The sequence below is a fragment of the Equus przewalskii genome, chromosome 10, assembly GCF_037783145.1.
Source record: "Equus przewalskii isolate Varuska chromosome 10, EquPr2, whole genome shotgun sequence".
Taxonomy (NCBI): Eukaryota; Metazoa; Chordata; class Mammalia; order Perissodactyla; family Equidae; genus Equus; species Equus przewalskii.
The window spans coordinates 23,622,658-23,646,820 of record NC_091840.1 but is presented as its reverse complement, the minus strand read 5'-3'; the positions used below and the strand labels follow the sequence as shown (position 1 = coordinate 23,646,820).

The 24,163-nt window shown below is 53.7% G+C and overlaps 2 protein-coding genes across 3 annotated transcripts in view; both read left to right on the top strand.

Moving 5' to 3' along the window:
* SOCS7 (suppressor of cytokine signaling 7) overlaps positions 1 to 9,395 on the top strand; it is a 29,962-nt gene extending 20,567 nt beyond the window's left edge. For both annotated transcript variants that reach the window (XM_070560525.1, XM_070560526.1), the window contains 2 exons: positions 314 to 463; positions 3,578 to 9,395. In XM_070560525.1, coding sequence (XP_070416626.1) covers positions 314 to 434 — 121 coding nt within the window. In that variant the 3' untranslated portion in view covers positions 435 to 463; positions 3,578 to 9,395. The remainder of the gene's footprint in view (positions 1 to 313; positions 464 to 3,577) is intronic.
* An 8,586-nt stretch (positions 9,396 to 17,981) lies between these two features.
* ARHGAP23 (Rho GTPase activating protein 23) overlaps positions 17,982 to 24,163 on the top strand; it is a 77,539-nt gene continuing 71,357 nt past the window's right edge. Inside the window, exon 1 of the mRNA XM_070560524.1 lies at positions 17,982 to 18,121. Within this exon, the coding sequence (XP_070416625.1) occupies positions 18,113 to 18,121 (9 nt within the window). The 5' untranslated portion in view covers positions 17,982 to 18,112. The remainder of the gene's footprint in view (positions 18,122 to 24,163) is intronic.

The following is a 24,163-nucleotide window of genomic DNA, read 5'->3' as shown; positions in this document are numbered from 1 at the left end:
CCTGGCAGCATTCACAGGCCTCATCCTTTCACTTCTGCTGTGTCTTAGCACCTAACTCTAGAGCTGTCACTTTGCAGCCAGAAGGGAGGCAGGTGTGTGTGGGTCGGCCTCCGTTCTGCAGTCTCTGTGAAGGGTGGAGGGAGAGAGACAGAACTGTAAGTGAAGAAATGGGAGTGTGGCCAGGGCGGCAGAGTCTTTAGTGTAGCCTCAGCCATACAGGGATTGAAAAGGGGGAAGGGTTGAACAGAGGTGGTCTTTCTTTTATAATCTATGTAAATAACACCTTGTGTGTATCCCTCTTGTGTTTTTACAGACCTCTGATCTCTTACATCCGAAAATTCTACTACTATGATCCTCAGGAAGAGGTATACCTGTCTCTAAAGGAGGCGCAGCTCATTTCCAAACAGAAGCAAGAAGTGGAACCTTCCACGTAGCGAGGGGCCCCTGCTGCTCACCACCAAGGGTATGAGCTCTTGGCTCTCTGTCCAGTCAGGTCTCTTCCTGGGCAGTTATTGTCATGCATTGGGCCTTGTCTCTCTCCCCTCACCCTGTGTATACCCCCGATGCAGGCATCTGCCCATAAAGTTACCACATCTGATAATGGAGTCCCCAAGGGGACACATACCCCAGTTGAGAGAAGAGCAGATGGACCTGAGAGGCTTAAAGAATGTTTGCCATGCAGCATGCAGGCTCATCACTGAGTGTAAATAAGGAGGACACACAAGTGTAGCTAAGTGTGCAGCCTTCTCTCATACTTTGGCTGCTCTCCCTGATCTTGCACGAATGACACATAAAGTGGGAAACCAAAGGGAAAAAAAACTTCATCACAGGGAGGCAAGCGTGCCTTTAATTGCAATAGGCATGCACGTCAGTGAGAGCTGCACTGTGTCCCAAGGCTTGGAACATGGGGCTGAGGAAAAATAGCTTGCTCTTCTACTTAGAGTGCCACTTGGGCCACTGAAAAGTAAATCGTTTGAAAGAATAAGTGAATTAACCAAGGAATTCATTTATCTAAGAGGCTATTCTCCTGTTGCTACACTGACTGAGTTCTACTCATTTATTTTCCCATAAAATGTCTTGGAATACTGGTTTGTGCAGATGAATTCTAATTAGTCTTTTAAATTGCATTAGTAGGAACATTGAAAGGTAGAGGAGAGGCGGGAACAGAATTGCAGTTGCAATTTGGTAGTGTGGGTTACCTGCACCATTTCACATTCTAGTGATCTACTGCGGGGTGCAGTGCCCTCCATCTTTCCTCTTAGTGTGGAGTGTCCTTTTTTTTTTGCTGAGGAAGATTAGCCCTGTGCTAGTCTTCCTCTACTTTGTATGTGGGTCACTACCACAGCATGGCTTGTCAAGTGGTGTAGATCGCACCTGGGATCCAAACCTGTGAACCCAGGCCTCCAAAGTGGAATGCACGGAACTTTAACCACTCTGCCACAGGGCTGGCGCTGGAGTGTCCTTTTTAGGAATTGAATACTTCTGCTTCTAACCTTCTCTGTTCTCCACTCCCATCCCCCGCAGAAAACAAACTTAAGGGGAAAAACCACAGGAGCAGTCGCCTTAGCAGGAAAAGGGGGCTTTAATCTCTCCATTCTCTCTGCTCTGTTCATAATGGGAGAGAGTGACAATTGGTGTTTATATCCCATGGGTTTTTCTGAGCCCAGTTGTCTGTTTCCTCTTGGCGCTGGAAGTCCCTGATCCTGTGCTATTGGGGAAAAGCACGTGAGCCAGGCTAATAAGGGTTAACAAGGCGAGAAACAATGAAGAAGCGAGATCAAGAAATGCTAACTCTGGGAGGCTGTAGAGTTTTAACTTAAAGGATCCTGGATTGGGTGTACAATCTCTTATCATACCTGCAATTATACGTAATTTTGTATGCCCTTGGAAGCGACGCCTAAAACATCTAAATGCTAATGCCTAGGAGGATTTCTCTACTTGGTGGCTTTGCAGTTGAAATTAGTCTGGGAAGGTAGAAGGGAACTAGGGAGGCTCACCTGCTCGACTGCACCCTTGAGGAGTCATTAGGACCCTTCAGTTAGAGCACCACTTCTGCAGGTGCTGTGCCTTAGGAGGAACCCACGTGGCCAGGAGCACAGTCAGAGAAAGACTCAGGATAGGGGAGGGCTTCAGACTTCATCATATGGGGAATAAATGGTTAACATGGAGCAGAGAAGTTTTAGGGTAAGAGGGCCTTGATAGCCCAAGTGTTTGATGGATTTTCCTAAGGATGAGTGATTAAACTTTCTCTGTGTGGTTCCAGGGGCAGGACAAGGACCACAATGGATGTAAGTTAGAAGGAGTTAGCTTTCAGTCCAGCTTTAGAAGAGGTCCAAAATGGGATGGTTTTCCACAGGAGTTAGTGAGCGCCCCATTTGTTTCTTCACTCAGCAGATATCTCCATGTTTGTTAAGCACCCAGTGTGAACTGGGGAAGAGAGTGCTGGTCATCGAAAGCCCTGTTCTCCCTGAGCTGCAGTCTGCATAGAGACAGACAGCAAACATGTAAAGAAATGAACGGGCTAATTACAGTTGACTGTGCATGTTATGAGGAAAATAAAGCTGGGTGAAATTTAGTGATTAGTGGTGAGATACTACTCAAGTTTGGGTGATCCAGGAAGGCTCCTGTGAGGAGGTGACATTTTAGCTGAGAGCTGAATATCAAGGAGTCAGCCATGAGAGGATGTGGGAGCAGAGCATTCTGGGCAAGAGGTCCTGTAAGTATAAAGGCCCTGAAATGGGAAGGGCCGTGATACGATCAGGGATAGGCCAGGGGTAGCCATTTGTCATGAGTGTGGGGGCAGCCATTTACTGGCAGAGGGTTGAACTGAACTCCCAGGCTCTCTGTTTGCTCTGACACTTTGTTGCCTGTGGCAAGGAACAAGCATCATGCTGTACTTGCTCCTGGTTAGACCCTGGGACCCCATGAAGAAAAGTAATGACACTTCCCAAGGGAAAGGTCTTCAAGGTGTGAAATTTGGCCCTTAAGACTTCTTTTAGTCAGGCCAATTTTAATTTGAGAGTTCTGTGCCTGCTGTTACCTGGGGGATTTCATGCCGGGGTACTTGGAGTCAGGACAGAGCAACAGCTGCAACAGTGCCCTTCTTACATCAGAGGCTAGAGCTGCACTGGCCTTTGTGATTATGTCAGCGCTCTTCTCTAGCCAGAAGCTGCAGAGACCTACAGCTGTTCCTAGCCAAGCTCACAACGGCTTACTCCAGGGGCTCAGTTCCTTTTTTAGCCCCTCGAGCAGGTTGGCCTCTGAGAAGAAGTGGGAAAAAGAGTGGGTGGAAAATTAAAGAGAAAAGGGAAGAGAGAAGTTGGGCAATGTGGTGGGATATATTTATTAGTTATTTTAGGACCTTTTTTTGGCGTCCATGTCGTTGGCTGCTCAGGCCCCCCTGACAAGGGCCGTTTGCTACATCGCTAGCCAGCCACAGTGTTTGTGGAAGTGTCTGGCTGTCCAGACTCCGTTCTCCTTAGCTGTACTTCTTCACCTCCAGAGGCCAGGCTCTTCTTCGCTCCATTTTGGTTCCACTCTGTTGAACCACTCTAATTTTTTCCACTTTTTTACCTAGGCATTTGGTTGCTAAGCTCCAGTTTTGAAGAACCAAATGAAGCCACCATGAAAAGAGGAGTGAGGAAAGGCAAGAGGAAATAGGAAGGGTTGGGATCCTCTGCACGAAGACTTTGGTTCCCCTCGTGACCCTGGGGCTTGGAAGAAGCACACAGCCGTCCTCTCTGAGTGGGGCGCCACCCTTCCCATCCAGCCCCTGTGGTGTCCCGGAACTGGATGAGCTGCTTGGAAAACTGAAAGAAGTCTCAACACTGTTCCTTTTTCAGAAATTTTGTTTTGGATATTTGCATTTCTCGGTATGGAAAACTCACGTTAAAGGCGGCTGGGGTTTGTGCCCATGGCATTGGAAGTGGTCCAAGGGTGAGCAGGTCCGAAGGAAGGGAAGTGGGGGCAGGGGATTGATTGCCAGTGACGGTCATTCAGCTGGTGCCAAAGGCAGAGTGCGAGTCTTCGCCACTGACTTTGAAGAAGGGAAGAGAAGGAGTCAGAAGTGCAGATCAAGCTGGGAGTTTCCGAGGGATCAGAATCTGCTTCTCTGTGAGCAAGGGCAGCCGCAGGAGGAGCAGGAAGGAGAGGAGGGTGGGTGGTCTTGAAAGCAGATTAGCGGACAGAAACTGGCAAGTGGCCTCTGCAGGGGAAACAGTGACTCCTCACATCCGTTCCTTTTAAGGTTTAGGAACCTGATTTCGGGATCACCTCTGAAAGAATCTGTTAGTTTTATTTTACTGAATTCCTAAGTTTTGTGACCTCAAGTTAGCCCCATTCTTCCTCTACCCTCAACTCATTCCCCTCGAGATAACTGTACATTTCACTCTGGTCATGGTAACATCATTCCTGTTGCTTCTGCCAGCTGTTAAGGCAATAGTTCTTCTCATCACCTGAGCAGTTCAGAGCTCCAGTCGTGGGCTGCTAGAGTTAGTGGAGCGCGCTTCCAGATCCTTAATGGCAAACTGTACCCGTGACTTAGGAGTCAGTGTTGCTTACCTCCATATGTCTGTCAGCTAGTGAGAGGGAATGTGGAGCAAGGTGAGAAAGGAAGCCATTGTCACTGTGCTCTTCCTAGAGAAAGCTCTGTGGTGACTCAGCCTGAATGGGAGGTCCCCAGATCGGCAAGGAGGAGAGCATTACATCTCACGGTTTTGGGTTTATCACTGTTGTCCCACTTCTGGGATGGGAGGTAGCAAGGGCTTCTTAATTCTCCTGTGTTCTTTCTAGCAATGCAAACATTTTCCTGAGTCAGATCCTATTTGCCCTCCTTTCACTGGAAAGTCTGTCAGATGCTGATTTGAGAGTTACCTGTCTCCCAGGTGGGAGTGGAGGAGGAGGGAGAAAAACGCCAGTGCTTTTCACTGGTCTTTAATTTTTTATGAAGCAGGCCATTGTCAAATCATAACATTATGAGTTTGCTTTTCTGTGGAGTTACTCTGGGGAAGGGTTTGCTATTAAGATGTAAAAATTGAGCTGTTTGGTCTTTATTACTCTTTTTCAGTAGGTGTTCCATTAGACTGCTTCTTTTGGTTCCCCTCTGCTTATATCTGCCTCATCTCATGAGATAAATAATATTGTTGGGTTTGTGGTTTCCTGGATCGGGGTGAAGCCCCGTGTCTTGGTAATCTGCCTCATCTGGCCTTCTGCCTTACGTCCTGCATGGAATGACCAGTCTTCCTCCTTGTAGCTAAGTTGGGAGGAACTTGCATAGTTACCTGGCTTCAAAGAAGTGGCCCACAAATTGAGCTTTGTAGCATAAACACAGTCCCCCTCTGATTTGTCCTGAGGTACCTTTTCTCTCCTTGGCTTCCATGGTCATATTACCCACCAGTTAAGATTGTGATCCCAGAAATCGGCGTAACTCGTGAGTCTTGCCTCCTGAGGGTGCAGACTAACTTGCTATCCTGCAAAGGCCCAGCCCGCTGTGGAGCCTGCAGTCTGCAGTCGGTTGTGATCCTCGAGCGGCTGATGTGCAGCTACCTGGGATCTTTTCTTTTTCTTTTCTTTTCTTTTTTTTTTTTTTACCATTTTTGCCACTCATAATTGTAAAATTATTTTTAGTATGTGCTTGCCTTGCTGTGGTCTAGAAGCTGTGGAAAACACAAGAGGTGGAAGACGTGATATCTGGGCTGAGGGAACTTTTAGGTGACTGCCACACATGAAGCAACTGGAGGATGACTCAGTGTGGCAGAGAGAATCAAGGGCTGTCTGTAAAGGAATTCAGAATGGATAAGATCAGGGTAGACCAGATGGTCAGGAAAGCTCCATGGTTGTGAGGCTTTGGGTCGTAGGCGAGGGCAGGACAGTGAGATGAGAAACATGAACAAAAGTGTGGAGGCAGAATCCTCATGGCATGTCCTGAACAGCGCACAGTCCTGAGTGCACAGCAGAGCAGCAAAGAATCCTTTCAAAGTGCTATGGTCTCGAGCGAAACTTCCCGTGTATCAGGCAGATCTGAATGCTGAGGGGTTATAATGGTGAAGTAGAGCCCCAAGCCGGAAGTCAGCCAGTTCCTGCCCGTAGCCTGGGAGCTCACTGCTCTCTACACAGCCTGGGTGAGCCCCTGTACCCCTTGTGGTACCAGGGGTTTCTGTGGGAGAATTCATACACTCAGGTGCAAAACCAAACCAGCTGAGGAGGTGTGACCCAGCCTCCCCACCATCCTTCCTTCTTCTCCTGGAAGGGCAGTGTTTACCTGTGTCCATGAGCTGTCTGTGCATTGGTCACCGTCCAGGCTGTAGCATGGTCCTTCCCCAGTAGAGTGGACTACAAGACAGAGTCGCGAAAGAGGAGATAGGCTCCATCAGCGGGTGAGGAGGAAGAGGCGGCAGTGGGGCAGTTGGCTGAGGTGACAGCCTGGTCAGAGAGTAAACAGGGTTGGGGGCAGAAGCAGCTGGCCGGTCAGCGCTTCCCTTTCACCTCTTCTGCCTGGGCCCAGCCCCTGCTTTGCCAGGTCTGTGTAGAGCTCATTGAAATGCATCTACAGAGGAAATGCATTCCTTTTTGGTGGTGGTTTTAAAGTCATAAACTGGAGAAGGTTCTCCCTGTTAGGGACTCATCATCCATTTCTCAGTGGACGGCTGATGTCAGGACCCTCAGGCCCTGCCTGTGTAACGCTCGCTTGTTTATGATTGATCTACTGTAACTTTCCTTGGGACAGGCGTGAACCACTGTGAGCCAGTGACAACTACTGCTATAACTCGCTGTTACTTGAAGTGCATGTGCTGTGGTAGGAGCACAGGAGTAAGGAGGGCGGGGCTTTGGTGTGGGGACTAGATCAGTGGGTGACAACTGGCAGTTTGGGACCATTGGCAATGACCTTGGCCTGGTCACCTGCCTGTGCCTAGATATAGTGAATGTAACACCCTGGAATGGGAGCCGTGGCCTGCGGCACCAGCTTCCTGGGAGGAAAGGCTTGGCAGAGAGCTTGCTGCCACGGTTTCTACCCTCCTCCTTAGCTCCTTTTCCCTGGGGCTGACTGTGTAGGCCCCGTGTTGAGGTTGGGAGTGATGTGGAGATAGCTGCAAACACCCCTACCGCGCACACCAGGAGGACCTGAGGAGTGTGGGGCGGGGATTAGTGCCCCCAGATCCGGGTGTCAGAGGTTGGGGTAGAGCCGGATGCCCTGGGGAGCGGCCTTTTCAGCCCCATCCCAGGCCCATGAAGAGCCTGGCCTGCTTGCAGCCCTGGGGTCCCCGCAGGAAGCAGGATAGGAGGGACTTTCCCCCTAGGTCTGATCCTTCCCTGCCCTGCGCCTCGCCCTGGCTCTGAGCCCTGAAGCTGGAGGACTAGGCACTGGGATCCAGCCCTACGGCTGCTGGAAGGAGGTCTGCACGTCTGTGTGTGCACATGTGTGCGCCCGTGTGTGCGTCTTCATTTGCAGAAGTCTTGCCACTGGTTGGGGTGTTGAGAGCATCTCTACTGGGGGGAGACCTGCCATTTGTTTTCCACTTTGAAGAGAATGACACGCCCCCTGTCCCTAAGGGAAGAGCTTCTGAGTTAGACATTTTCCCTATGGGAATCCTCTTGGTTTGGTTTGTGGGAAAGGGGGGAATGGATAAATGATTTTTATCTCTAATCGTCAACACAGCTCTTCTTACACTGAATTTGTGCTATTGCATACATGTAGCCATCTTTCTTTTCACTGCAGCAGTGTTTATCAGTAGTTCGAAATGATTTATTTGCTCCTGGGGAGTAAAACTTTTTTTATTAAAAAAGAAAAAATAAATAAAGAAAAGTGTGACCCCCTCCCCCCATGATAGCTATGGGATTACTGGGCCACAAAGCTCAAAAAGGCAAAGTCGAGTCTGCCAGTCCCCGTGATCCATCCTGTTTTGACATTGGAGCCTTCATGCTCAGCACAAAATGACAGGAGGCCTTGAGAAGATGGAGAGCAAAGCCTTGGGAGGAGTGAGATGGGGGTTGGACCACAGAGCCAGGGGCACTGGAGACTCAGGTGCTGCAGTTAGAAAAATAGAAGAGTGAATTGTATTTAAGATATTGACTCTCATCTGCCAGGGAAAGACCTTTCTTTACATGTAGGTTCCATGTTGTCTCTGTCCTTTTCATCACTTCTTCACCTTCCTGGTAGGTGCCGCTTTCCTGTCCTCTCTACCCCTTTTCCCGTCCCGTCTCACTCCCATCTACCTCCCAGGAAGCCAGTCCTGCATGCTGAGTCTGTGACATGCCTTCACGCCCATTTCATCCATTGCATCTCATTTAGAGGGTACCTGGAACTGCTCCACCCCCTCCCCCCACCCCCTAGTCCTTTGCCATGCCAAGAGGCATCAAGGGGCAGGCAAAAAGCAGCCAGCTGAGGCTGGAAGACCTGAATGTCTGGTTGCAGCTGGACTGCAATCGTAGTTGCTGTTGCTTCTGGAGGTAGAGTGCAAGGAAAGCTTAGGACACTCTTGATCAGAAGCCAGGATAACCACAAACCGCACAGCCCCGCTCAGAGCTGCGTCCTAAGCCCCTTACTCAGCTCAGGTGGAGCAGGAAGGCTGGTCTGACTGCTCCATCCTTGGTGCTCCCTTGAACAGGGACCTGCCCCTCACTGTTAGGCCCAGAACCTTTCCCAAGGGACTAGCATAATCCAGGCACTGCTCTGGGGGCAGGCCAGTTGTTGGAATGCCCAAACTGGTGCTGCCCGTGGCACAGCCCCTGCTGTACATTTTTTGGTTGTTTTTAAGAAACTCAATGAAGAAGGGTGTCATTCTGGGCTCGAGTGGTTGCCAGTTCTTCACCAGAAGGGGAGCCACACCCCCTGCAACCACTTCTGTCCTCTTCGGCCACCCTGCCCTCCTCCAAGCCAAAGCGTGGCCTGGCTTTTGTCTTCCCATTTAGTTTTTCTCCCTTTTTGTGCTTAATTTATTAAAATAGTTGCTGTATAATTTATTTTCATAAACTATAAAAAATTACTAAATGGTTAAAATAGACTTGCAGGCCAATCTTAAATGGGGTGGGAGGGTCTGAGGGTGGGTGGGGAAAGGGAAAGATGTTTTGATATAAACAAAACAAATGCACTTTGGGTGTGTTTTGGTATTTTTCTGGGGATAGAGGGGTGGTGTTGGGATGTCCCTGTAGATTAGTTCCAGAATGGGGTGTCTGTATATACTGTATCAATAGGCATGTTTGACTCTTGTAAAGGGACGTTAGTAGCTGCTGCAGGTCCTGTTGGGAAACTCCATGTACAATTCCCGGGTTTTTGTAAGTGTCAGTGCGGGAGACATTTGACTCTTGTGTTTGTATCTCCTTTTTATGATTGCTGTACTGACCCATGTCTTTTTGGGGAGGGGTGAACAGAGATTTGAAATAAAAATGTTTAGAAATTATTTCCTGTTATTTGGGTGTGTGTTTTCAATCCCTCTCCCATCTCATATGACTCCTTACACCACCACCAGCCTCAGCCAAGCAGAGTGCATCCAGAATTGGTCTTGTCCGGGGTCGAGATGCTGAAGAATTCCTGAGGCGGATGGCCACTGCTCAAAGCTGATTTCTCCTTCCCCAGGAAGTGGACAATTGCAGAGAGCTTTCTGGGGCCACGTGCCTGTGCCCTTTTTGCCTTGGTGAGCAGCAGCGTGGGGCTCTACCCAGGGAGAGTTCATACTTCAGCATAGTAGTCATTCCTGGGATTTACCGAGGCTGGCAGTCAAGGCTTTTTCATAAGTTTAACCTGCATCCCTCCTGCCTTTCTGGCCCATTCCCTCTTGAGCTGTGCTCTTTGGAGAGTAAAGGACCAGGTATGTTTCTCTGATTGACAACCGTGTGTACTTGGAGCCTCTCAAATCTCCCCTCTTCACTGTCCCACCCAGCTTCCCCACTTCAAGGGCCAGTGTACCACCACCTTGGCACGTTTTGGGGAATTTTCGGCAATTTCTCTGCATCCTCAGAGTGGGAAGCATGCTGAGTGAGGTGAAACCCTCATTCCTCAGGAGCTGCGTTTTCACAAGACCGATTAGAAATGCCTCAAGCAGGGAGTCGGAATTCCCACTTGGCCCGGTCAGCTCATTCACAAGTCACAGGTCCATGTCAGGATGAAACAGTATCGGATCCATTCTGAGAGCCGTTCTATGACAGCATGGACTCCTCCTGAGTAAAGTTTTCTTCCCTTTTGGAAGAAAAGGGTGCTCCAAGCTATGAAGTGGGTTTACAAGGGAAAATGCAAAGAGCTCAGAATCAGCAATTCAAGTGCTGTAGTGGCCACCTTTGGATGCAGTTTGTCAGTCGTAAGGAATCTTTGCTGACAGCATCAGTCAATAGTGTTCATGTTTCTTGAAAGTAGGGACATCGGTTTTCACCATTTCAAATCAGCCTCATTCATAGTAGTGATAGTTTGTTAGGAAAGATAGGTATTGGTCCCCTTTGACTTGCATGTTAAAGCCCATAGAAAGAAAGGATTCTTTTGGAAACAGCCCAGAATAAATTACTGTCTCCCACCCTCTTCACCCCAAAAACCTGCAACCACCTACTTCATCTCCTGTGTTCTTCATCTACTCCTTTCAGCCACCACTTTCATTCTGTCACAAAGGCTGTTCCATCTCACTTGTCATCATGCATGTACCTAATTTACTGGAATTCAATTACAAGCATATGGCAAATAGTGATAGTGCGGGAGATTCCCTCCTCCGTTCCACTGTGCGTCCCCGTGATTGAGGATGAGATGGGAAAAGAAGATTTTCTGTCTTGGTTCCCTCCAGCCTCTCACAGTGTGAGCACCTTGTGCATATTGATTCTAGTGCCTGTTTGTGCCATGTGGATTCTGAAGACCAACCATTTTCATTTGGTACTCAGTCAAAGGCACAAGACTTGATTACAGCTCTGAAGAAGCACTAGCTGGGTTATCATTGATCTCTAATAGAGACCCTTCCCAAGAGATTTGCAAGAGGAACTTTGACTGTAACATTGCCCCTATGCACTGATTCCCATTTGAGCTGTGACTTCATCATGCATTTCTCCTCGAGGCCGTGTCCCAATTTAGGCGTTCTCTTTTTTTAACCTGGACAGTTCTGCCATTTCCCCACTGGTCCTCCTCCTTCCTGTTTCCCCTCTCCAGTCTTTCTAAAAGTCCTTCCAAAATGAAGATGTGCTCAAGTCACTTCCTTAGTTTAAAATCACGAATGACTTTCAACCTAGAGCAGAAAATCTTAACTTCTCGACTTGACATTCAAGGCTGTTTCCCCTTACCCCGCTGCGCAGGCTGCACTCGGTCACAATGCATGACTTGAAGTCCCCAGATCATGGCATCCCTTCTCCTGCCGCTCCACCTTCCTTCATGCTGTCTCCTCTGCCTGAAGGACCCTTACCTGTCACCCTCTTCACCTGCAAAGCTCCTGCTCATCCTTGAAGGTTCTGCTCCAGTATTACTTCTGGAATTTTCACCGGCCACTCCCAAACAAATGGGCCTTCCTCTGTTAAGATATTTGCTCACGTGTCTGCCTGCTTGCTCGACTGTGACCTCTGGTCTGTGAGGGACAGAGCCTGTGTCCTGCGCAGCTCTCTCCCTGCCCCAGGGCTGCCCCAGGTGGTGGTGGTTGAGGAAATGTGAGATCAGCCCCCTTCCTGGGGGGCTTCTTGGTTCCCTCGTCAGCCAGCCTTGAGCCTGGATTTTCACCTTTTGCATAGGACAACCTGATTGTATGGAGGTAAGGTGGTTTTAGCCACTAAATGTCAGTCTTCAGAATTTTCTCAAGGGATTGAAGTTTTGGAATACAAGCATGAAGAGCATTGAAGGTTGGAATGAGAGCGTGAACTCTGTGATATAGCTGTAACTCAAGATATTCCAAAGGTGGGACACGGACTGCTTCCTCCTGGTGCCAATGGTATCGGAGAGAAAGACAGGGGGGTCATTGCCCTTTGAGTGGAAGATGCTGCTGATGTAGGCCAGTGGGCTTTGACCAGTGACCAGAGGTTGCACTGACCCACCCATTGCTGAATTCTCCCTTAACAGAAACCCTGCGTTTCAAGAGAGCTCAGCTCAGGCGCTCTTCACATCCTGGGCTCCTCATCTCCTCCCATGAGGTGTCAAGGCCTGCTTTCCCCCTGCCCACTTCCAAGAAACGTGGCCTGTTTCTGAGCCTTTATTCTGCAGGTCGAGGGGTGATGAGACAGGCAGGGAACAGGAGAGGCTGCTAGGTTTATGCTGGAAGAGGAAAATAAGTGTGGGAAGGGAATGGCTGAGCTGGGGACGAGCTGGGAAGGTTTGGAATGGGATGGGAGAGTCTGGCAGCAGCTATCCTGTGTGATGGATCCATACATCAAAGAAGATTCCGGGAAGTTTCCTTGTGCATTGGGTGTCATCTCCTAGCACCCCTTCCCTGCAGCTGCCACCCTCTCCCATGCCCTGGTGTTGATGAAAAACACTGCCCTAGAGATAGACATCCTTTTCTTCTGCATGTGGGCCTGTTTCGTTGAATGGGACACCATGTATAGAAGTGACTGCAGGGGCCAGCCTGGTGGCACAGCAGTTGGGTTCGCATGTTCTGCTTTGGTGGCCCGGGGTTCGCTGGTTCGGATCCTGGGTGCAGACATGGCACCTCTTGGCAAGCCATGCTGTGGCAGGCGTCCCACAGAGAAAGTAGAGGAAGATGGGCACGGATGTTTGCTCAGGGCCAGTCTTCCTCGGCAAAAAAAGAGGAGGATTGGCAGCAGATGTTAGCTCAGGGCTAATTTTCTTCTTCAAAAAAGATAAATAAATAAAATTAAAAAAAAAAAAAGAAGAAGTGACTGCAGGCCCGGGTTTAGACATGTTAAACTCTTATTGCATGTGGAGAGTGGGTTCTGTGTCTCGTTCGCCTTCTGCTCTCTCCCACCCCCACCACCCAGTGCTGTGCCAGCACACCAAGAAATGCCCCTGTGGATGTTTGCTGAGAATGATGGAATAGGTCCAAGACAGCCGGGCCAGGAGGGGAGGTGCCGTGGGGGAAGGTCCTCTGGGCTGGAGTCACCTTTGGGGCTGAATGGGGGCAACCATATTGGAATGGGAATTCTCACGGGAAGCAATGCTGGCGAGAGGGAGACCCCGGAATGCCTTATGGAGTCTGGAGGAGAGGAGCAGGGTGGACTGCAGTGGTTCTCAGCCAGGCAGGGACTCTGTGGGCCTGAATCACTTGGGCAACCTTTTCAAACCTCACACTCACCTGGAGACTTAAGACACCTTCCTAGAATCTCAAGGGTTGGGGTGGGGGAGAGGGGGTGGTAAAGATGGTGGACAAAACTTCTCAGATGCACCTGAGGGGTCCTTTACCTCCTCCCCACACCTCCACCCACTGGCAAATGTCTAGGGAGGACCCCGCCCAGCATTCGCATACCTGGGCTTCAGCACTGGCTCCGCCGTTTGCTGGTCGTGATCTTGGGCAATCCGTGTATGCTTTCTCGGTTTGTCTCCTCTTTAAAAGAGAGAGTATTTTTACTCACCTCATGTGTGAGTGAATGAGATAATGCATGTAAAATGCCTGGTACCTCTTCGGCACTCAATAAATAGCCACGGGCACTAACGGGGATCATAATTATTAGCAGCATTTTGAGGAGAAGGACTGAGGGCTTTTAGCCTCCCCAAAGGCTGAAAGGAAGAATGAAGAGACTTCAGGAGCCCCATCACCCGAGGCTGCAGAGAGGGATGGGCTGGAGGGGAGGGGGGAGCTGGAGGGGGGAGAGAAGGGGGAGCTGGAGGGAGGAGGGGGGTGGGCTGGAGGGAGGAGGGGGTGGGCTGGAGGGAGGAGGGGGTGGGCTGGAGGGAGGAGGGGAGGGTGGCTGTGGGACGGGTGGTGGCAGGTGGAGCTGGCTGAGCTGTTGGGCTTCTCTTGCCACCTAGTGGCTGCCTCTAGGTTAGGCCACCCAGCTGTCCCCTCAGCTCTGGGTGGTGGGGGAGGCTGGGCTTAAATATTCCTAGACACAGTATCTCCAGTCTTCTTCTGCTCCCCTCATTTAATGTCCTGTCCCCTTGGGGACCCTGGCCCATGACACACCCTCCCATGGCCCTGGTGTATGGGCCAAGACCTCTTTCTCCCAGTGGGGGGAGAGGGGAAGCCTTTGTTCTCTTGGCTCCCAGGCACAGTGGGGAGCTGAGGCACCCAGGGGCTGGTGGAGGCCACCCTCATGCCCCACCCCCACCTCCCCTGGCTTGAAAACTGCTAATGATGTCCTTGCCCCAGGGGGCTGCCAGGGCCTCCTGGCACTGGGAGCCCAGGCTGGTCTCAGTGTCTGCCTTAGGTTTTATTCTATAAATACGTACTACTTCGTGCAGGCCCCTAGGGTTCTCTGGAGACTTCATCCCACCTTCTCTGGAGGATTTCGCCTTTTGTCTCCAGGATGAGAGGAACGGGGGACAGAGACCTGCAGCCAGGCCTGCTGGTGAAGGGCCCAGGGGGGGCCTCGGAGTCAACTCAGTGTCTGGGTCTCTCATTGTCTCCCTCCCCCCGTGGGGAGGTGCCCTCCCCTCTGAGGAGGCTGCCTGGAATGATGTCCTAGTTGCGTCATGTGTGATTCCTGCTTCAGAGGCAGCCGTGACTATTTGGGGAGGGGTCTGACCCTGGGCCAGGGGCGTCATGTAGAGGCCGGGAGCCACATGAAGGAGCCACATGTTGGGCTAGGAACCCAGGGTCAGGCGTCCACAGGCCCCCTGCGTCTGCCCTGCTGCCCACTGCCCTCCTCATACCCGATGCCCACTTCCCTCTCAGGGCCTTGCAGCCTCAGCTGCACCAGGCCAGGATTGCATCATTCTTGGCTTTGTTCGCAGAGCAGCAGGTGGAGGAGTGGGGCCTGCTGCCCGCCCCCCTTCCCTCTCATCTCCTTCCACTCCCTCCTGGGTAATCCTCCTCCTTCCTCCCTTCTCAGGCCCATGGCACCCTGGGAGCTGTCTGCCTTCCCTGGTGGCTCTCAGCTCTCTTTCCACCTTCTCCTGCTCCCCAGGGAGCCCCGGAGGCCGCAGAGGCGAGGCAAAGGAGGCTGAGGGGCAGGGATCAGCACCGGGCTGGAAACTGCTCTGTGTTGCTGCTGCTTGGATCCAGTTAAAGGCAGGCACCACCCTTAGAAGCAACACCTGATTGTAGCCTGGTGTGATCTCTCAGACTGTGGGGACAAGGTCAGAAATTGTCACCTGCTAAACTAAAGCTAATGGTAATCAACATAAGATGAATTAATTCAGCTCTCTGTAGAAAGTACCTCACTTTTTATCGACCATTCATGTGCCCATCAGTGGACCGAGCATTTTATACTCACATCTCATCTAAGCTTTCATCAACCCCGTGAGGCAGTGCTATTATCGTTCCTGGTTTACGGATGAGGTAGCTGGAGCACAGAGAGGTGTGAACACCTGCCCAAGACCACACAGCTACTCAGTGGCAGACCTGGGATTTGAGTCTTGGTCTGCCTCCCTCCAGCGTGACTCGAAGCCTCTCAAAGAGATGGCTGGAAATATGATGCTGACCAGACTTGGATATATTTTTTACCTCTTCAAAAGAAGGTTCCTGCCCAAGTCACTCATCAAGAGACAAACTGTCCTGTTTTAATCTTATTAAGGAGATAAAAAGATGCATATCAAATAACCTGGGCTGGGCCCTGCACCTCCCCACCCCCATCCGCAGCCCATCTGAGGAATGCTGTTGCTGAAGGTCCTGGGCCACAGGGGGTGTGCAAACTAAGAGCAGGGGCTTCTCGGAGATGCAGGCTGCTGGGGAAGAGGGAGGACTGAGAGGTTGCATATGTGGACCCCAAAGGCTGAGGCAGAGACGGTGGGCAGTACCATCCCTTCCTTTCACAGGGACTCTGAAGCTTCCTGTAGTGCTCAGGCTGTGTTGATAAAATAGCTTTTGGGGTTTAGCAATCCAGCCACCATGACTTTGGCTAGTAGGAGTCTACTCCTCACAGCCAGATCAGCATCCGCAGGGATAGACGGTTCTCAACCTTGCAAACCCAACCCCAACCCCAACCCAACCCAAGACCTGAGGCCTGGCAAGCAGGCGCTGTTTCAGAAACCCAGGATGGGCGGCTGCTACCACCACCGCGGCCACCTCCTCCTCCTTATTTTTACTTCCCAGTGACCACTTCAGCCCTCACTGAAAAAATTAAAAAATAAATAAATAAAAAAACTTGATCCACTGACAGGTGCAAAAATAATCAATAAAAGCAAAGTCTTTTCTACAAAGAGTTGAATTAATTCATCTTATGTGAAGGGCTGAAGAGAACCAGAGGGAACCCGGCTGCGAAGAATGGCGCCTGCTTCTGTAGCCCAGGGCCCTGCTCCCCATGACGTGGCAGAGGCTGGATCAGTGTCCGGGGGACGTGCTTGCCGGCTAGCACTCTTCTCTGTCTCCTGTCTCTTCAGCCCCAGACAAACTCCATCTGAAGGGACAAAGGGCCCCATTGACCCCATAGCCTTGTGACCCCTCCCAAGTCTGTCCTTCCCCGCCCCAAGCAGCCAGCAGGGCACTCACTCGGGCAGCAGACGGCACGAGGCTGCTGTGAGGGCATGGCAGGGAAGCCAAGAGAGGCCGCAGCCAGCTCGGAGGGGAAGACTGGGATGCGTGGGCAGTGCCCACCAGACCCCTAAGAGGAGGGGCGGCCAAGGATGAGGGGCTGCCAGGACTCCTGGCTGTGTCCCAGAAGCAAGGCAGCAAATCCCCCACAGGGCCAAAGCACGGGAGGGCCACGGGGGGGGGGGGGGGGCAACCCCGGCCCCAAACTGGGCTGCTGGGGAGCTCAGGGCCTCTCCAGCCTGCATTCCTGCCTCCCTCCCCCCAGCATGCCCCCCACACCCAGCCTATAAAGCCCCCTTTGTCTGGGCCCACTGAGGCTCTTAACTCTCCCCATCTCAGCTTCCCACCCCCTGCCCCCTCACCCTCGGGTGCCTAACGACGAGGCCAGGGCACAGTGAGAAGACATGAAACCCCCTCACGCTGGCCTAGGTGCTGGCCCACACATGGGGTTTGGGCAGCCAGCCTCTGCACACTGATGCCCCCAGCCCACTGCCTGCCTCGGGGCAGGTTAATTCCCACCCCTGTCCACTCCAGGATGCCACACTTCAGCCTGGGCAGCATGCCTGCCTCTCCCATGCCTGCTCATGTGACATGCCCTCAGTTTGGCCCTGCCCTGTCAGAGGCAGGACAGAGGGGCAGTGGGCTGTCAGGAGCCTCCCCTGATGGGGGGTGTTAGTGGGGGAGGCAGTCTTTTCGCCACCTCCTTGGGCCTATCCAGAGTGGGTGGCCCCACTGCCCACAAATCAGGCCCCCCGTCGGTATCTGGGGCTTCAAACGCCCTTCTCTGTCTGCGGACAAACAGGTCAGCCCCTCCTCCTGCTTGGCACATGCCTGGGGTGTGGCCCCCGGTGGGCAGCAGGAATCTCCACGCCTGCTCCCCACACCCAGACAAGGGATCAGAACACATTTGAATAGAAGCTGGGTCCTGGAGACAGGGAGTGGCACCCCTCACCAGCTCCTGTCTTCACAGGGTCACAGGGTCCAGACTCCCGCTCACTGGAGTGGGGCCCATGCTGCGTCGCCCGGTGTTCCAGGCTCTGTGGGTATCTCTGGCCTGCTCGCAGGACCCCTGAAGACAGGAGACAGTGGTCTGGGCCATGGGTCAGCTCTGTCACCACGCTGCTGTGTGACCTTGGGGAAGCGCCTCTGTAAAAGGAAGAGTGGGGCCCTTCAGACTCTGATGAACCTCAGGAGTGAGGAGAGGGGCTTCTCTGGACTAACAAGGCCCCCAGGACAGGCAGAACAAGGGGTGCCGGTAGGGAGGAGCCTCTGAGTGTGTGAGGAGTGTGCATGCATCATGTGTGTGTGGTTGAGAGCGTGTGTATGTGCGCGTGTGTGAGAGCGCGGTGCCTCCACCCGCGGGAGGGGAGGGGAGGGGAGGGGAGGGGGGAGGGGGCGGGGCCTGCTGGGCGGGGCGGGGCGGGGGTCCGGGCCGCTGACACCAGGCGCTCCTCGCGCTGGCGGTCGCCCGGTGCTGCACCGACAGGGCCAGGGCGAGAAACGGGGCGCATGGAGGGGCCGCCGCCTCCGGCGCCCCCCGGGGCTGGCGCGGCGAGGACGGCGTAGCGGGCGGCAGCATGGAGCAGGTCAGCTGCGCGGGGCGCGGGCGCGGGGCTGCGCGGGGAGCGCGGGGGCGTAAGGAGCGGGCGAGGTGGGCGCGCAGAGAGGGAGGGGGCCCCGCCACGGCGGGAGGGGTTGGGGCGCTGGGGCTCCGGGCGGGGCCCGAGCTCTTTGGGAGGGATGGGGCTGGTGTGACACAGAGCTGGTGTGTACACACACACACCCACACGCACGAGTACTCCCCCGCCACCGACACACGGAGAGGCGCGCACAGAGGGCGCACACGCTGCCTCTCTCCCCACCCCCCTCCAGCAGGAGAGCATCGTATTTAGAAGCCCCCCTCCCCACTCGGTAAGGTCCCAGCCCGGCTCAGATCCTAGGCCTGAGGGGGCTGCAGGCTGTGCAGAATGAGGGAGTGACAGGAGGCAGCCATAGGACTACCGCTGACCCCCAGACCCCCGTGGTGGGACCTCAAGATATAACCATCCCCCTCCCCCTCTACACATCAAGGGGCTTCTCCCAGCCAGGCTCCCTCTCCTCTCCCAGTTACAGCCGCTGCAGCAGCTGCTGCCACCATTTCACGGCAGTGAAAAGATGGGGTGGGCTGGGCAGCTTCTCCACGGCCCCCCATACAGACCTGCCCCCCCAGCCTGGCCCCAGGGGGCCGTCTTTCTTTCACACAGGCTCCATCAGAAGGGGGCAGAGGTGAAGACCCCTTCAGGTCAGAGCTCCTCACCCCCTCCACAGAACTCAGCAAATCCTGGACAAGTGGAGCGAGTCCCCTTTAGTGAGTGAGGGGGCCTCTATCCTGACTCGCAGCCCCCTGCTCTAAGAAGGGCAGCGGCTGGTGGGGGGTGGTTCCTGAGGCCCCCTTGCTCCTTTCCTAATCCCGACTTGGTGTGAGGTCTTGGGGTGGCGTCTGGAGTGGTGGGGTTTTCTGTTCCTGGGCGTGCCTTCAAGTGCTGTCTGCACTCCCCGGCTCCTTGGGGCTGCTCTACCTAAAGCAGTGGCCTAGGGCCCCAGGCTCTGAGACCCCTCCCCTCCAGACTGGCAGAGGGGTCCAGGGTTGCCTGTGATAGTGGTGAGGAGGGGCGTGAGGAGGAGTGAGGGTGAAGAGTCAGAGGGGGGAGGATGAGGAGTCAGGAAATGGGGTGATGCTAAGTTCTGGGGGCTGGAGGGGGGCTCTGAGAAGGCACGAAGTGCTCTGGGCGTCTTCCCCAGGCTGGGCGTGATGTTTGGGGTGGGGTTGTGGGCTGGTCTAGTCTCCAGGCCTGTTTGGCATCTTGGTTGTTAATTTAAATGGCCAGTGGCAGCTCCCTGGAGCACCAGACCTGGCAGGGGGAAGGGGACTCAGTTTGTCATTATCTGCAGCTGTTGTCATTACTGACTCTACCCTCAATTCCACTTGGAGTGCAAAAAAGTGTGTCGGGGGGACAGTATTAAATATCACTGAATTATATTAAAATAGTTAATTTTATGTTATGTTAATTTCACCTCAATAAAAAAGGGAGAGACGGGACTGGGGGCCGCCACTACTTTCTGCCTGGAGGACCCTAAACGCATCTCACTGGACCCACGGCTCGGCCTGAGATGCTCCTGAAAGCAGCCCCACGGCGGCCTCCCCCAGCCTTCTGTGCTTCCTCTGGGGGGTCCGCTGCTTCTCCTTTCCAGGAGGCAGAGCCTGGCTCCCCTGTGTGCTGGCATGGTGGAAGGGAGGAGAGAGCTGGGAGGAGACTCAGGACATTGGGCTCCTGCCCTGGCCCCATCCAAGGGACACTGGGAGGCCCTGGACATCTGTCCTCTCTGGGCTGCTGTGAAATCCCTGCCAGCTGTGCTGAGTGGTGGCTTTCTAGGTCCTTTCTAGGGGTCCTAGGACACTCTGCCAAGCAGCCAGCCTGGCCCCTGGACCATGAGACTCCCCCATCCCCGTCCAGATGGGGACTCTGATGACAGCACAGTCGTGGAGGTGCCCAGGCTGATGTCAGTGCCTTAAGGCAGCCCCAGCCCTGCCAACCCCATGGGTGTCGCCAGCTCTGGATGTGCCGGAAGCATGGTGTGTATGGGGAGCTTCTGAAATCAGAGCTGCTTTCGCCCACCAGGGGAAGCTCCTATTTTAAGTTTCCCATGTGCTGAGCCCTCTTGTAAAGCAAAGAGTCCTTTTATAGTGCAAGAGCCGCCCTGTATGTTTGGTATGTGTGGATTTTGGCATGTGGGGTTTCCTTAAAGGGGAGCATGCCTGGAATCTCTCACAGGGGCTGGAATTGCCGGGTGGGGTGGGTGCTGGGACTGAGGGGCTTGCCCCTCTGTGGTCAGTGTCCTGCCCCTCTTTTCTCTCCATCTAACTCCTCTCACTCCCTCCCAGGGCTGGCTCAGGGCCAGACAGAGGAGAGAGGAGCAGCTGCCGGGGATTTCCAGAGCTTCTAGAGGGAGGTGGGAGCCACCCCTCCCCTCTGTTCCTCTCCCCTCTCCTTCTCTTCCCTTTCTCTACATTTCCCTCCTCTACCCTCCTCTTCCTTCTTCTCTTCCCCCCTCCCCTTTCCTCTCCCAGAAGGGCAAAATGGAGACAGTGAGGAGAGTGGAGCAGGCCCCTGGTGGGTGCAGGGATGTGCAGGGGCTAGGTGGGGCTCCGCATGGTCCAGGGGCCTGAGGCAGAAGCAGGGCTGCAGGCCAGTTGCTGGAACAATTTAAAAGCCCTCATAGGATCATAGAATTCAGCATCCTGGTGCTGGAAGGAACTACCTGGCCCAGCTCCTCCCAGGGGATGTGCTTCATAGAAAGAGCAAGGGCTTGGTTAGCGTCAGACTTCAGCCGGTTACTTCACCTCTCAGCCTGTCTCCTCACTTACGGGCTGGGGCTAATAATACCTACCTCACAGTGTTGTCATGGGGGGCAAATGAGACAATGTTTGTAAAGAACTTGGCACACAGTAGGTGTTCACACATTTTACTTCCTTTCTTCTCCATCTTGGTGTTCTCAGGCCCCTGCTGGGTGATGTCATGATCCTTATAAGTCATCCGTTAACTTTGCGCATCACACACACCGTCCGGGCCACCAGTCTCCAGTTGCCCAGTGTCACACAGTTGAGAGCCTGTAGGGCTGAGACCCCAGCCCAGGGCCTCTTCCTCTCCCTGCCCCATGACATAGGTTCCCCAAACATGTTCGCCTAAAGGGCTGCCAGTTGAGAGCGGCAGGGCTGGGGCATCTTTCATCCACCCTCTGCCCTGACACCAGGGTTTCTCTGGGTGTGGCTTGTTTGCCCTGCCGCCAGCCCAGAGAAGCAGCAGCCTCTCGCTCCCACCCTGAGCTCGCTGTCCAGAGGTTGCTGGGCTGGGGTCCCAGCTGTTGGGCAGGCTGCCAGTGCCCCTCGGCCCCAGCCTGGCCATGGGTCTGTAGCCTCCCTCCCCAAGGTTGTTCAGGTGGGATTCCTCTTACCCAGAATTGCTCAGGGACCTGCAGCAGAGATGCGGGTGGGGACTGGTGTCATCTTGAGTGGCCCGTTGCCCCACCCTACACCATTAAAGATGCTCAGTGAGGTCCACTCTACAGGATGCCTGGGGCTTCTGCCAGAGCCTGGACCCCACCCTCTCCCCAGCTCTCGGCCTTCAGGCCTCCTTTCTCCGCCACTTGCCAGTTGAGGGCCTTCAGATCTAGGCCACACGCTGCCTCCCGAGGCCCCTGCCTTCTCCCCTTGTTATGGAAGGCTCCTCTTGTTTTGCTCAGTGCTCTGCCTGCAGCCCCATCCCAGCGCCATCCCAGCCTTCCTCTGCTGTGTTTGTTCCCCTCCCTGGAATACGAGCTCATTGAGGGCAGGCACATTAACTGATTCATTGAACTGTCCCCACCACACACAGCAGTTTGCATGTAGTTGGTGTTTGATAAATATCTTTTGACCTGACTGAACTGGGCCCCCCACTTGCTTTGGAAATGCAAATTTAGGTGGGGGTGGTGTTGCTTTTGGGGGACAAGCAAAGGACGCAGGGGCTAAAAGTCAGAGGCACAAGAACAGGTGTGATCTCTCCTCGGCTCTCCCCTCTGGTCCGGCCCTCCTGCTCTGCTCCACCAGGGGGTGCTCTTTCCCCTTTGGTGGAAGGGCCCGAAGCTGTGGCCAGGTTTATGGCCACCTGCCCTACAACCCGCCTGCCACCCATCATTTTTCCTTTTTGGCTCACAGAGTGCTTGGAATCCATTATCAAATGTGAGCCCCAAATAGGAGGCAGGCAGAGAAGGCCTTATTGTTTCTATCTTACAGAGGGTGAAACTGAGGTTCGGAGGGTGTACCCATCCTCAAAGACATATAGGACCCGGGGGGCAGGACCCAGGTCTTCGGACTCTTGGTTCAGTGCTCCTTGATGACACGATACAACCCCTTGCTGGCTCCTGGGTCAGGCCTGATCCCGACCCTGCACGGCTCTGGTCTGGACTCCCAATCTCCCCACAACGCTCCCCTCCTAGCCTCTGCCTGGCCCTGGGGAAGGCGGGTTCTTCCTCTGGTGCCCCACACTCTGGGTTCTTTTCCCTTCACTCTTCTCCTCGTGTCCCCTCAGGCTCTCTCTCTCTTGGTGCCTGCTCCAGGCTTAACCAAAAAGTCTGCTCAGGTCTCCCCCACACAGACGGGAACGTGCCTCGTCTGCGGCTCACCTGTGCTGCCGGACCGTCCCTTACCTAGCCCTGTGGTGGCCGGTTCCTCTTCCTCAGCCCAGATGATCTCCTCACTGCGCAGTCTGGCCTCCACCCCCATCCATCCCCGGAAAGTGCCCTCTCTGCCTGATACAGTGCTGCTTCCTCCGGCCACCTGCCTCCTCTCAGTCCTCCTCACCTGCCCCTAAAGGCAGGTGCCCCTGGAGTCCTGTCCCACATCTGCTCTCCTCTCTGCACTGTCCTGGAGAAGCTGAAACACACTCCTGGTCCACCGATGACCTCCAGAGCCGCGTCTCTAGTTCAGGCTCTCTTCCAGGAGATGGACCCAGAGTTTAAGCTTTCTGTCACCGCTCCAGCAGCAACACAGCCTGAGGGTTAAGCATGTGGACTCAGGAGCTCCAATGCCTGGGTTTAAATCCTGTGTGACCTTGGGGAGGATACTCAAGTTCTCTGGGCCTCAGTTTCCTATCCATAAAATGAGGATTATAATATCTCTTTCACAGGCCCTTTGTAAGGCTACATTAGAATAATACATACAAAGGACCTAGCACAGTGCCTGGCATGTCCCCTCTTCCTGAGAACACTCGAGATGTTGTTCTGAGCCAGAAACCTTGGCATTGTTCTAGACTCTTGTATCTCCTATGCCCAACACCCAGTTGGTCACTGAGTCCGGGTGGCCTCTGATATTTGTCACCCCCCCCAATCCCTCCCACATCCTTGGTTCTTTTTTGAGGTGCCACAGTGGCCATGGCCCTTCTCTGCATAAATCCCTGCCCCAAGCCAAGCTGGACTCTAAGTGCCTCAGGCGTCACCCCTGGGTCACATCCCCTCTGCGTTTCCTTCCTCACTCCTCCATGCTTCCTGCCCACATACACATGCTCTCCTTGGCTCCAGCCTCACCGATAGAGTCTGCTATCTCCCACTTTGTCCGTGACAGCCTTTCTCCCTGGAGGGCTTTTTCCCTCATTCCCCACCCCACCCCACTCCTGCCCCATCCATGAAGCCCCACAAAGCTCAAGTCCACCTCCTTCTGGAGCCTCCCTCTGCTTCTCCAGCCTTCCATTGCTCCTTTTCTGGGGTCTCACTCTAGAGTCAGGATTGGTGAGACCAGGACCCCTCAAGGGAAGGAGCCAGGCCTTGTCTCTACATCCCCAGGGGCAACGCTCCACTCCCCACCCCCTCATATATGAGGGATCCCAATAAACATTTGTGAATGAAGGAAGGTAATTGGGCTGGGGGAGGAGTTTAGAAAGAGGAAGAATGTAAGGAGGGTCCCCAATGAGGGACACCCTCCACCCCATGTTAGGCTTTACTACCCGAAACCCCAGAGAAAGAGTGTGCTGGGAATAGAGTGGATTTTGGGGTGGATGGTGAGACGCAGGGAGTGAGGTGTGGGGAGTCAGAGGAATAGGGAGCCAGGATGGAGCAGA